Source organism: Nematolebias whitei, chromosome 11, assembly GCF_014905685.2.
Source record: "Nematolebias whitei isolate Nwh7 chromosome 11, NemWhi1, whole genome shotgun sequence".
Taxonomy (NCBI): domain Eukaryota; kingdom Metazoa; phylum Chordata; class Actinopteri; order Cyprinodontiformes; family Rivulidae; genus Nematolebias; species Nematolebias whitei.
This window is the reverse complement of record NC_056508.1, coordinates 4,386,798-4,400,783: the sequence shown is the minus strand read 5'-3', so window position 1 is coordinate 4,400,783 and position 13,986 is coordinate 4,386,798. Positions and strand designations below refer to the sequence as shown.

Sequence of the window (13,986 nt, the reverse complement as noted above, 5' to 3'; positions counted from 1 at the left end):
TGTGGATCCTCTGCACTCCTGTGCATGAAGGACAGACTTTTTAAGTCCAAAGTTTTTGTCCATCCATTGAGCCGTAAGACTAATCATGCTAACGGGGCTAACTCGACGTCCAAATGTCTGAGGTAAAACTCACCCAACAAGTCGTGCGATCAGCTGTTAGCTTCTCAATGATGTCGGAAATGACGGCTTGTAACTCTGGTAAGGCTACGTCTGAGAAATATCTCTGACTGGGGACGATGTAACGAGGCTCAACGAAGTCCATAAATCTTTGGAATCCAACATCCTCACCAACAAAAAATAAAAATTACACACCACTGACATTTTGAATTTTCTTCTCCACCGTGAGATCGGGTAGGTGCACGTGACGTCGTCGCGTTGCACTGCAACGTCATCACGTTGTGCTGCCGCCAAAAACAGCGCCTTTTATATCGGCGAGTTATTTTAATGGAATGGCCGATGTCCAATATTGAATTTTAACGCTAATATCAGTAAATACCGATACCAAGCCGATAATATCGTGCATCCCTACAACAAAATATCAGGAGCGTATATTAATGCTCCTACCATTTATCATACTGCAAATACGCCCCGGCCTCGCACGCTCCGAGCTCTGCTGCTCACTGCCGAGGATCATACGAGCTGCCAACCCGTAGGAGCGCGTGAGGCTGGGGTCCAGGCCCAGCCTCACGCGCTCCTGCAGGCTCCGAGATGAACCTGCCCACTAGAACCATTACTGAAAGTATAATGGAAACACAACTCATACCGTGCCAAGCCGAACCGTGCTGTATCGGTACTAATGGTCCTAATGGAAAAGAGGCATTCTTTATACAAAAACATACAGTTTTTTTCTCAACTTTCCTGATTTTTAAGTGGATGTCTGCAGAAAATACACCTGAAATTTACTACTAATACTAAAATGAATAGATTTTATTAATAGATTTTATTAATGCTAAGTCATTAAAAATGGATGCATCTAGATTTAACCTCAAAACTGCATTAGTACATGACTGCTCCTCTGATCCAGTCACATTGTGCACTTGTACATCTGTGAATTGGTATGAATCTGTTAACTGACACATTCCTAATCTGTGGTGTGCTGATGATGCTCTTGTGTGACCAAAACGGGTTACAACTTTAGTGTGTCACCTGTCAAGACCGCACCCTCACCTCCACATCCCTGTTGAGTTTCTCCATGAATTTCTCCCTCTGCTCCTCAGTTATATACACCTTCTGCATGTTATTCCTGAAGTCCATGTCCTTAAAGGTTGGAAGATCTTTTTCCTTTGGGAGAAACAAAATATCTTTAGTGAAACATACAAGACAACAAGGAAAGGAGCAGTAATATGTCTTGAGAAGTTGGCCGACACTTATTACCCTTTCTTTGTCACTTGCTTCACGATCCACCAGAGAACCCTGCAACAACAAAGAGTTATAGGTTTTACTTGGAACAAAGCCAATGTGTGAAATATTTCTGAGGGGCAAATTTATAATGAACATTAGCTTGTTAAATGACAGTATACTCTGGCTACTCTGGCTCTCGCTCAAGGCAGAAGCTCCTGCTCTCCCTCACCGTTCTTCTCTTGCTCCTCCTGCTTTGCTCTCTGTGTGTTTGAAGCTCCTGATACACATCTCCCGAACGAAAAATATGATTATGGATCTGGTGAGCTGGACTTTCAACGCAATCAAAAAAAAAAACATTTTCAACAAAACAACAGGGTCCTGGAGAACCCTCTTGTCTGGCTAAGACTCATGCTGTGGGTTATGTCAGAGATCCATGGGTAGTTTGGCAGCTGATATCTTTCAGTTCTGTCTCAGGAGTACACTGAAGACGTTTATATATTTGGATTTATGATAGCAGGGGTTCTGCTCTTTGGCATTGGCGGGGCTGTTTTATTGACTTTGGAAGAAGACTTCAGCACCAGTTTCGGCCATGACAAAGCTTCCGAGTCAGTGCAAAGGTTTGGTTTGTGCTATGAGTACTCAAAATCAGCTGATTTTTGAGCTAAACCTTAAGATGGAGGCAATTTGTGAGAATTGTAGGCCACCTGCGGCTCCTTGGACCCGTCAGCATGTTGGGATTGACCTTGAAGAAAGCTCATAACACAAATCAGTGGAGCGGATATCCAGAAATTTGGCCATTTAGACCGGAAAGTTCCAGCAGGACTCGAGGCTGACGAGGAAAAACAGTCTGTCTAAAGAAAGATCAACAATTGTGGCTTATCTGAATCTGACTCCCCCGTTTGGCCTTGGATACAAGCCTGACCCCCCAGAACTTCTGTGCAGCCTTACCAGAACTGTCGGCTGAAACAACATCATCAGAATTGTGGCCTATCTGAAAATGCATGGACAAATCTCAACGTCTTGACGTCAAATGCATATGTAATCATGTTTTTGAATGTGCTTGCTGGTAGAGATTTTTGATGTCTCAAATCGTGTCCTGATAGGGCAAGATGTGAAGAGATCCTTTTTTTGTAATACCACTATCTACCCTCATGGTTCTTGCCCTTTTTCTATTTTTTTTTCATTCAACCTTTATTTAGACAGGTAAATCCCATTGAGCCTCGAGGACTCATAAGAGAGACCTGATTCCAACAAAGAATGATGACAACAATGTCAAAGTATTCTTATAAAGAATAAGGGACCACGCTTTTTAGCAGCAGCAACGTGCATTCTCTTCCCATCTTTCAGACAACTGTACAAACATAATCTCACTGTATTTTGGTACAATGATAATAAATCTTATTCTGATTCTGATATTATAAATCCCAGTTATCACTTAGTCAGAGTCCTGCATTTACAGTAGGTATTAAACAAAAAAACTGGCATTTCAGCCTTCCCAATAACTTTTGGAGTAGGAGGCTGGAGTCATGTACCAACAGCAACACATACGGTAGATGTTCTGTGTGGTGAAAATGTTGAAATCGCCGCCTGTCATTGAGGAGGTAGCATTTAAGTGTTAAATTTAACCACAAGCCATCGTTATTTAGAAATTTACAGTAGTCCCTCTTTTATCACAGGTGTTCCGTACCCTGCCCCCCGCAATAAGTGAAAAACCAACAAGTAGGGACAATAGTCCAAGTTCAAGTTCAGTAAACTTTGTCATGACATGTACCAGGCTGCAATCACACTCACTCTTACCTGTTACTCCCAATCTCCCTAATTAAATAAACAATTTAAATACTGTAATGTTTAAAATAATGAATTGTTTATTTGAAATATTACAGTATTTAAATTGTAGAGAAGTGCAGCAGAACATCAAAGGGTTAACCCTTCACAATGCCGCTGCAGCAGGAAAAAAGTGTGTGTGGCAGAGAAAGAGATCACGACAGGCTGCAGGAGGGGCTTCCCCCTGCACTTGTGGGCTGCACACAGGTGTTAAAACCTTTAAAATAATTTATTTTAAATAAACAATCCATGGCTCATGCATCAATCAGCCAATTGTGTCATGTCCAATCTTACTTCGAAAAACCGTGATAAAGCGAATACGCAAAAAACGAACTGCAAAGTAGCGAGGGACCACTGTATATGCATTTCATATTTCAATGTGTATCATATGTATGTGTGTAGATGTATCGTGTGTTTGTGTGTAGGTCTAGTCCTAATCTCCAGTGAAGATTTGCTGAAATTCAGATTTTTTTCCCTAATGTAGCTACTGGATTTGTATATTTTGATCAGAAAAAGCGTTAAAAATGCCTGTTTTAATGTGACTGCAGACACTAAAACAGAACGTCTGGGTGAATGAAGTGTCAGCAGAAACAGAAAACCTGCAGTTTTGTAGAGTTGGGCTTCGTCATGCCAGGCTAAAAAAACAAAGCCCTGTTCTGTTGAACTCGTTTGGTCGTATACCACTCAGGTCTGAAATGGCAATAAAGGATTGATTACAGACTCCAACTGAAAATTTGTGTTAAGAATAAAAGTATTTTAAGATTGCTTTCTTGGTTTGGTCTATAAAATGCCAGATTATAAGTTAAAACATCTCCCAAAACTTTATAAACATCCAAGGAAATTTTGTTACAAAGCTTAATTCTAAATCAAACCTCAGAAAAAAATAAAAATAAAATAAAATCAACAAAACTTGTTGTTGTGGAACTTCTGTAAGAACAGACACGAACTGAAATGTGACCAAAGTCTGTTGACGAGTTCCTCCTTACTTTTAGGTCATATTTCCTGTGCACCACCAATCTGTGGCTGAACATGTTCCTCATGACAATCAGGTAGGTCTCCTCGTTGTCCACGCTCACCCGATACATTCCCAGAAACTGGGGCAGCAGCGTGTTGCCGTGACACTTCACAATGTGCTGCAGGGAGAAAACAGACTGAATTGACATGGTGGCTCAGCTACACAGTTATTATCACAGTCAAATATTAAAGAGCAGAGCAGACTCAGTCTATCCTATTTTCTGTCAAAATCTTGACACAAAAAAAGACAAAATAAATAGAGGAGTGGAAATGGTCAAAGTTTTGGCCAAACTGCACATCCTTGTGTTTAGTTTGTGACACCTCTATCACAAACTACGTGACATGTCATTATTTGATTTACTTGACTTCCTTACTGAACTTCCTGCAGTTTGTTTGAACACTCCTGTTTTGTTGCTGCAGACATAGTACATAATGAACATTAAAGCAGCTTTTTGCTGGTTTCAGAAAGAGCACATCCCCTGTTTCAACCGCTCTAAAAACAATTTCTGTGAAAGGTTACTGAAAACATGCCTTTCCAGTTAATTTACGTAAGACAACAAGGTACATAAAAAAGTTGTTTTTTAAAAAGCGAGTTGGGCAAAGGTGTTGGTCTGAAAGTAACTAGCTGTGAAACAAATGTACTTGGTTAAAAAATAATAAGAAAAAATGAGGAGGAGGGAAAAAATGTTATGATGAGAGGGATGGATGTCGTTTTGACAGACGCTACAAGAGATCCTTCCTGTCCACAGCCATCAGCATCTAGAACAACTCTTTAATGAAACCAGGATGATGAGTTACCACAACATATTATTTCCCTCTGGGATTAATAAAGTATTTTTGAATTGAATTTCAATAAATTCCTCCATGCTTTTTATTTTTTTCATTCAACCTTTATTTTTACAGGTTAGTCCCATTGAGCCTCGGGGACTCATTACAAGAGAGACCTGGTTTCAACAAAGAATGATGACGACAATGGACAACAAAGACAATAACAGACAATCAAAGGATGAGTACAAATTGAGACTTTTTTTTTGACAAGTGAAAATAAAATGATATTTAAAAGGAGAAGTAACAAAAAAATGGCTAGGTTGTAGGGAGGTGTAGAAAACTAAAAACCAGAACATGTCTGCGTTGGTTTTTCCCAGGAACTTAACAGATGTTTGAAGACACTTAGAGAGGTCAAGGTCGAGAGCTTCAGATCTTTTTACAAGATATTCCAGGAAACAGGAGCGGAATAGGAGAAGGTCCTTTTGTCTAGTTCAGTCCTTACTGAGGGAACACTGCAGGTAATGATGTCCTGAGAGCGCACGCTGTAGCTGCACTCACACAGAGACATGTAGGAGGAGATGTATGAAGGCAGCAGACCAAGAAGTGATTTAAAGATGAAAATGTACCAGTGAGAGAGTCTGTGTGAAGTTAATGGTGACCAGTTAACCAGTGAATACTGGGTGCAGTGGTGGGTACGGTAGTTACAGACAGTTATGAATTTTAGTGCACCATGATAGACAGCATCCAACATGATTTTAACATGATTGAAAAACAAAAATATAATACAGTACAGTATAATGGGACATATAGTCCTCTATAAACATTTTGATCAGTGTCAAGTTTAGACATAAGTGTACTTAACTTAGCAAAGAGTTTTATTGTAACATTTTGTACAATGTAGATGTTTTTAACCGATAATTTTAGGGCTGCAACAACGAATCAATAAAATCAGTGATTAAAAGCGTTGGCAACGAATTTCATTATCGATTCGATGTGTCGCGCAGTTAAGCATTTTTCACGGCGCTGCAGAGCTGTTTTGTTCAGCTGCAGAGCAATGTCAATGCTGACTGACTGACTAAAGTTTGAAATAAAAAAAAACTCTGCAGCACGAGTTGAACAGAGCGAGGGGGGAGGAGGAAGCAGAGCAGAGGCTGTTTTCAAAGGAAATTAAGTAAATTTTACAAATGACTGACGCAGAGAAAACTGTTCGACTCAAGTCCTCCAAAGTGTGGGAGAACTTCACAAAGATAAAAAAATGAGAAGCATGCTGCTTTGAAAAGTGACGACACGACACGGGAGAACCACGGAGATAAACGTAAACATGTCGGAGTCACGAGGAGGAGGAAGGAGCTGAACAGCTGATACAACTCGTCATGTGTTGCAGGTGAGTCTCTACAATATTCTACATTTGTTCTGTTTCAAGAAAGAAAACGTAACGTCAGTCTCTCTGCAGCTGAAGCTGCTGTTTGTTTGTTTGTTTGTTTTCTGATTAATGACGGTGATAGAGAACGTGTGTTACTTTTTATTTAATTTAATTGGTACAAGCAGTGTTTAAATGTGATTTATAAATAAATCTAACACAAAGATAATAATTTAATGATTAAGCTTCAACTTTTAATTTGCTGGCAAAGTCTGAAGACACTGCAGGTATGGCAGGATGAATTGCATTTAAACATGAATTAAAGTAATTTATTACATTTACTCAAGTGTGTAATTAAGTATATTGTGTGTGAGTGTGTTTAATTGGTCTTTGGGCTAATTATTTGCCTGAACCCAACACTGTAAGTGAAACAAGGCATTTCTTGAGTTGCTGTAAATTATGATAATACATTTTTACTCTCTCATTCCAGAAAACAACAACAAACAATGACAGCCTTCATTCATTCATTCAACCTTTATTTAAACAGATAAATCACATTGAGCCTCGAAGACTCAATTACAAGTGAGACCTGTTTGGACAGACAAAAACAGTGGTTAACTGGACACACGTAGGAGTTGGAGGCGAAAAAAAAATCCTAACAGACTTTTTTTTTTTGCCCTAGACCCCCCCTCCCAAAATATTAAACAAAAACACCCCGCACAAACAAGCACATAGTAACAGACAATCTGCAGACGGAGGAGACGAGATTGGTCAGCAATGTTCATAGATGCTTTCGAGGTCACTGTAAAGCCCCCAGTATACTGCCGCGTACATCCATACACAGAGGTACGCATGTACGTACGCAGAGGTACGTGCGTACCCCCCCCAGCGTACCCTCTGTGCAAAGCTCAAATTTTTACGACCGCATACGCGTACGCGGTGTCGCAACAAACTGCCAAGCGACGGACTGTTTTGTATGCGACACCAATGCATTAAATTCCCCTACTTCATCTCTGATCTGGTCTTTTCTTTAGTTTTTTTTTTTGCCAAAAGTCAAGTGATCTCTTCCTCCTCCATTGATGCCATGACTGAAATAGTGAGAAATGGAAGAATTTGTCACGAGCGAATTAAACTCAGGTCCAGCGTGGCTGCAGGAGGGTCTGGAGATTTCCTGGTGGGCTGGTCTGATGTGTGGGCTGTAGAGCCAGCGCTCCCTGTTTTTTTTTTTTTTTAGATCTTTTTATTAACAACATATAAACACAGAACACCGCTGTGGCGGAGGCTGCCAGCGCTCACTTTTTTTCCTTTTTTCCGACCTGTCAATCAATCCAGTAGGCGTGTCAGCAAATGACCAGTCGGCGACCTCAATTTGTCCCGAAGGTTAACGCCCCTTGTCTGTGAAGCTGCTCTGCAGCTGCTCGGGGTGTACGCTGGAGTATCACGTCTGAACCCTCTGCGTACAGTACACACGTACGTACGCGTGAACGGACATACGCGGCAGTATACTGGAGGCTTAAGAGTTCTGATAAGGATGGAAAAATCAGTCAATGTCCTCCAGTGAGATCCGTAAACATTCTCGAGGTATGTCGGGGAATGGCCAAGAATAACGTCTATGAGAATCCAAGAGTCCTGAAATGATGACACAAAGTTTATTCAGCTGGTTCCATCTGGTTATCAGTTGGAAATTCCTCAGGGAGGAGGTGGTGAGCATCAGATCACATGTTCTCCAGGCGAATTCAGATAAGATGGCCTTCAAGGCCAGCCAAGGGAGCCAAATTCAGATAAACACACAGTTGTTTTGGGGACAGGCAGAACTTAATGACATCTACCTTTAGTCTGTGTTGGGCCACTTGGTTCCGAAATGTTCATGGCCACACCGATGGAACGTGACTGAGTAAAACCCCCAATATCTGATCCATTCAGCCCAAAGCATTTGAGTCCGGGTACTCGAGACACGAACCAAGCCATCATAAAGGCAAGCAACGTGATTGGGTACAAATTTGCTGCTGACGACTTACTTGATTGTAGACAAAACCAGCCACCTGACGAATCCAAAAAGCAGGAACCAGTTATCGTAAATCCAATTAAATATGTCTCCTTAAAATCCACAGATGGCAGCAGAAATAGACACATCATCAAGTCTTCCAGTCGATGAGATGACCAGTAGAGGATGACATTTTTTCAGGAGTACCGCGGGTCAAGTGATTCCGGCCGGATTCCGGTGGGGCCGGAGTCAACCTCATTATAACTCATGTGACGTGACCGGACTGAAAGCTAACGGGAGCAGACAGGAGCGGGAACCGACCAATAACCGAAAATGAAACAAACAAACAAAAATAAAAAATAAAAAAACACGGGCGCAGCTATTTTGTAGTTTTCTTTCAGTAAGCCTTCACTTTAACAGAAGTCAAAAGAACTACATTGCCCATAAGTCACCTGTTCCAGCCGTAGCTTTTCACCGAGAGGGTGGGAGGAGCAGCAAAGTCTCCGGCAAAGAAACCGAATGGCTGAAATAGTTTGTAAAGCAAGGTAAGAAGTAACTGTCTGTTTATTAAACTCACAGAACGGGCAGGAAAGTGTCAAATAACCCTGAACTTCATGAGAGTAGTGTAACTTGGTGCTGTGCTGCTTTAAACGTCTTAGCTGCAGCTGCGGGGAGTCGGACTTTGTTTACCGTCAGTAAATGAACAGACTCAAACAGCGCATTTTTCTCCACCTTGTCCCTTTTATTTAAAAATTATGCTCTGCTTTTTTAAGTGGGTTTTTTGGTTAAAATCTTTATTATCTGTTGCTGTTTGTAATGTCAAAAAACAACCGAACTCTACCCGTTTAAAATGCATGCATTCTCCGGTAAAAATATTCTTATTTTTATATTGTGTCGTCCTGCTGGATACTGAAATGGAGTAAAATGTGAATAACCATCACTTTATTGTGTAAATAGTTACTGTCAGCTGTAACCATGTCAGTACAACAACAAACTTGTTAGAGTGAAAGAATTCTCCGATAAAAATATCCCAGTTTTTATAAGAAAGGCTGGTTACATATATATTATAATAATTGTTTTAGTTTTAGATTTAAGATATGATGTGTACAATTATGTTGTTGTGTTAAATTTTAGAGTTGATTTTTCCCAGTTCATTTCAGAGGCCTTAGCCCCCCCCCCCCAGTGGGTTTTAGCATTAGAATTATTGTAGGGGGGACATATTGGTGTGAGGTCTGTGGGTCCTCCCCCATAACTTTTTGAAAAAAGTAGCTGCTATTTCCTGCGTTCTGGTGAAATTTAACAGGTTTAAAACATCTATGTTTACCTACATAAGTAAATACTTTATTCAATAACTTGTTTCATAAAGCATGGCACAAGAAGTAGCACTAAGCTTTTTATTTGTCTTTAATTTAATTTTTCTACCTAACACAGGAAGCTGTTAGCTCTGGAAGCAAACTGTTAAACAGCTTTGGACACAAAGACCCTTGTCACACACTTCAAAAGAGCAGGTAAGATACATAAAATTTTGTAATGTCTTCCTGGTGAGGTTGATTAAATAATTATAAAATATGATAAGTGAAATAAATAAAGCCGAACCCCGCCCCCACCTAGGACTGTCAGACCACATCTCAATCTTCCTGGCTCCTGCTTACATGCCCACGCTGAGACGCTCCAGACCGGTACAAAAGAAAGTTAAATGCTGGATCCAGGACAGTGGCCCCATACTGAGAGATTGTTTTGATCGAACAGACTGGCAGGTTTTCAGAGAAGCTGCTGAAAATGGAGGTTGGCTTGATCTTGACCAATACACATCCTCAGTTCTGGGTTACATTAGTACATGTACTGACACCGTCTCCACTATCAGAAATGTTAAAAGCTACCCAAACAGAAAACCTTGGCTGAATGCAGAGGTGCGTACCCTGCTGGAAGCCAGGAACTCTGCCTTCAGGTCTGGAAACTCAGAGGAGCTGAGTAGGACAAGAAAAGAGCTGGTTGCTGGTATTAAGAGGGCCAAGGGCACAAATGCACAGAGGATCGAGGGTCAATTCATCTCACAAGACCCTCGGAGCATGTGGAGGGGCATTAAGTGCATAACAGATTATAAAGGAAGGAGTGAACAATGCCCCAAAGACCCATCTCTGCCTGATGCCCTCAACAAGTTCTATGCACGCTTTGAAGACCCGAACAGACCACCCAGCACCAGACTCACCTCACCACTGGATGAAGAGCATCTCAGCGTGACCTCAGCAGAAGTAAGGAGTACCTTCAGGAGGATTAATCCGCACAAAGCAACTGGTCCAGACAACATCCCCGGAAAAGTGTTGAATGTGCTGATCAGCTCTGTGAGGTGCTGGCAGACATCTTTAACACCTCACTTACCCTGGAGACAGTTCCCACCTGCCTGAAGACTGCCACCATCATCCCAGTCCCAAAAAGCTCTACAGTGAATGGTCTGAATGACTATCGGCCAGTGGCCCTCACCCCGATAGTCGCTAAATGCTTTGAAAAACTGGTCATGACTCGCATCAAAACAACCATCAACATCAACGAGGACCCTCATCAGTATGCATACCGTGAGAACCGATCAACAGAGGATGCCATCTCCTCTGTGGTCCACACTGCGCTCAACCACCTGGAGCAGAAAAACTCTTACGTCCGTATGCTCTTTGTGGACTTCACATCCGCCTTCAACACCATGATCCCCCAAACCCTGATGGACAAACTATCCACACTAGGACTAAGCCCTCCATTTGCAACTGGGTACTAGACTTTTTAACAAACAGACCACAGTTAGTGAGGATCCACAACCTCTCCTCCTCCACCATAACCCTCAGCACTGGCTCTCCTCAGGGATGTGTGTTGAGCCCCCTTCTGTTTACTCTGCTCACATATGATTGTGCAGCTACCCATCCAGGCTGTCACATTGTAAAGTTTGCAGATGATACAGCGGTGGTGGGATGCATCACAAACAATGATGAGTCCAGCTACAGGCAAGAGGTGGAACACCTGGAGAGCTGGTGCAGAGAGAATAACCTTCACATCAATGTGAAGAAGACAAAGGAGATGATTGTGGACTTCAGAAGGAACAAAAACATCTACACCCCACTGAACATAAGAGGATCTGTGGTGGAAGTGGTCTCCAGCTACAAGTACTTGGGTGTATACATGAATGACAACCTCAGCTGGAGCAACAACACCACCAGCCTGATCAAGAAAGCTCATCAGAGACTCTACTTCCTCAGACGGCTGAGGCGAGCTGGTCTGGGAAGCTCAGTCCTCACCTCCTTCTACAGGTGTGCAGTGGAGAGCATCCTGTGCTCCAGCATCAATGTGTGGCATGGAGGCTGCACAGCTGCAGAAAGAAAAGCTTTGCAGAGAGAGGTGAAGGCTGCACAGAAATCTGTCGGAATCAGCCTCCCAACCATCACAGACATCTACACCTCCAGATGCAGGAAGAGGGCCACCTGCATCATGAAGGACGCCACTCACCCAGCACACACACTTTTTGCCCCACTCCCCTCAGGAAGGAGGTTAAGGAGCATTAAGTGTAGAACCACTAGACTGAGGAACAGCTTCTACCCTGAGGCTGTTAGACTCATGAATCTATAACCAGAATAATCACTGTGAAAAACCATATCATGTTGCTGCTGATCTGTTTCAATGTTGATGTGTTCATGCGAGCACATCTGCTCACAGACTCATGTTCATGTTTGTGCTGATGTTCAATGTTTCATGTTATGAGTGCTTAGTGTATATTTAGTTGATGTTTTTCTTAGTTCATATCTTAGATGTTATTACTGTTTTTCTTATACATTTTATTGTTGGATGTAACTGGGACCCTGTGTACATAATTTCGCTCCACCACATGTACCACATGAGGTGCGAATGACAAAGAAACTCTGACTCTGACTCAAATGTCACATTTTCTTGACTTAATTTCAATTGTAAATCTCTTGTTTTTGATAAAATATTTTTTTCCAGAAGAAAGACCAACAGATTGTAATTTGTAGTCACTGTAACACTATTTTGACTCGTGCACTGTCTTCTGTCACTTTTAGGTTCCACAAGGCTCTGGACTGGTCCAGCTGTGGACAGATGAGGTGGAACACCAGACCTGCAATGGTCCAGTCTGTAAATGACGCTCTGAAGTCTGGGAAGATGCACGACATCATGCTTCACCCAAACGAGCTCGTTACCTCGACCACGTAGACTGAACTTCTTGAGGACGTCGTCCAATGTATAATAATGCCTGTAAACATTTTTATTTGTTGAGTTCTCTGCTTGGTACATAATTTTTCTTTGTTTGTTTGTTTGTTTAAACAATTTAAAACATGACAGTGATGTCACTGTTTAAAGGAAACAATTAATCAATAAATTAGTAAAATGCAACTTGTTATGTTTGGGTTCTTTCATGTAAGGTAGACATGGTGTGACCCATGGACTGGTTTAGATTTTTTGTTTTTACTGTAACTGACCTTCAAAAGAGCCAGAAACAGACTCAGCAGCTGATCCTCCGTAGAAAAATTATATGGACTACAGACCATGGATTATTTGTTTTATGACATTTAGTGAAGGTTTTTGTTTGGATTAAGGAAATAAATGTCTCTATTTCACCACAGATGAACTGTTCCTGTTGCCTTATCTTTTGAAATAAAACTACAGAACACAAAGTAATTTAAACAGGAATGAGTAGAAGATCAAATTAAATTCAATGTATTTCCTAAAAATTAAATGAAAAACAGGAGCAGGACAGGACAGGATTATTTTTTTACTCTGGACCAGGATTGGGACAGGACAGGATTTTTTCTGTGGGACCAGGACAGGACAGGAGTGAAAATCCACTCCTGTGTCATCCTCTAATGTCCAGCTGCATACGTGCCAACATGGCAAATCGACTCGCCTAAATTGAGTTGAGGGACCAACTGATCAAAACAAGTCCATAATTATGGTTTGGAGGATATGCAAGAGAGCTCACAAGCAGTTTCACAGACAGACAGAGCACAAAGCAGAGAGGGAGGGGAGAAGCATCCGATCTCGGCGAGAGCAAGTGGTGAAGTTGATGGAAAGACATCAAGGACACCACAGCAAGCAGCTGTCTTCACTGAAAGATCCTTAAATCGATCTGTGAACAGTTAAGTGGTAGTCAATCCAGAGAATCTCCTTCACTTTCAACCCCTGTCGCTGTGAAGAGTGGCCGTGGTGGACATCTTATTAAACTCCCTAGCCATTACCGTTAGGCATTTCATTTAGGGCAGCAACAATGAATCGATAAAATCGATAAAAATCGATGATTAAAAGCGTTGGCAACGAATTTCATTATCGATTCGTTGTGTCGCGCGATTATGCGTCTTTCACGGCACTGCGGAGCCATTTCGTTTTGTTCACGAGCAGTTCATTGTCAATGCTGACTGACTGAATAAAGTTTGAAAAAAAAAAAACTGCAGCGCGAGTTGAACAGAGCGAGGGGGGAGTCGGAGCAGAGGCTGTTTTCAAAGGAACATAAGTAAATTTTACAAATGACCAACGCAGCCCAAGTCCTCCAAAGTGTGGGAGAACTTCACAAAAATAAAAAATGAGAAACATGCAGCTTTGAAAATCGCCGACACGACACGGGAGAACCACGCTGATAAACATAAACATGTCCGGCGAACTTCCGGCGAGCTGATGGACGGCAGCTCCCTCCGGCTTCTCTGCA

General features: G+C 41.8%; 1 protein-coding gene across 2 annotated transcripts in view; it reads right to left on the bottom strand.

The window, feature by feature from the left end:
- LOC119417430 (phosphatidylinositol 5-phosphate 4-kinase type-2 gamma) overlaps positions 1-13,986 on the bottom strand; it is an 80,480-nt gene that overhangs the window by 17,136 nt on the left and 49,358 nt on the right. Inside the window, exons 5-7 of one of the 2 annotated variants that reach the window (XM_037684637.1) lie at positions 4,152-4,298; positions 1,375-1,413; positions 1,168-1,281 (exon numbers count right to left, since the gene is read on the bottom strand). In XM_037684637.1, coding sequence (XP_037540565.1) covers positions 1,168-1,281; positions 1,375-1,413; positions 4,152-4,298 — 300 coding nt within the window. Of the gene's footprint in view, positions 1-1,167; positions 1,414-4,151; positions 4,299-13,986 lie in introns of both variants that reach the window. The other variant, XM_037684636.1, reaches the window with a different exon arrangement.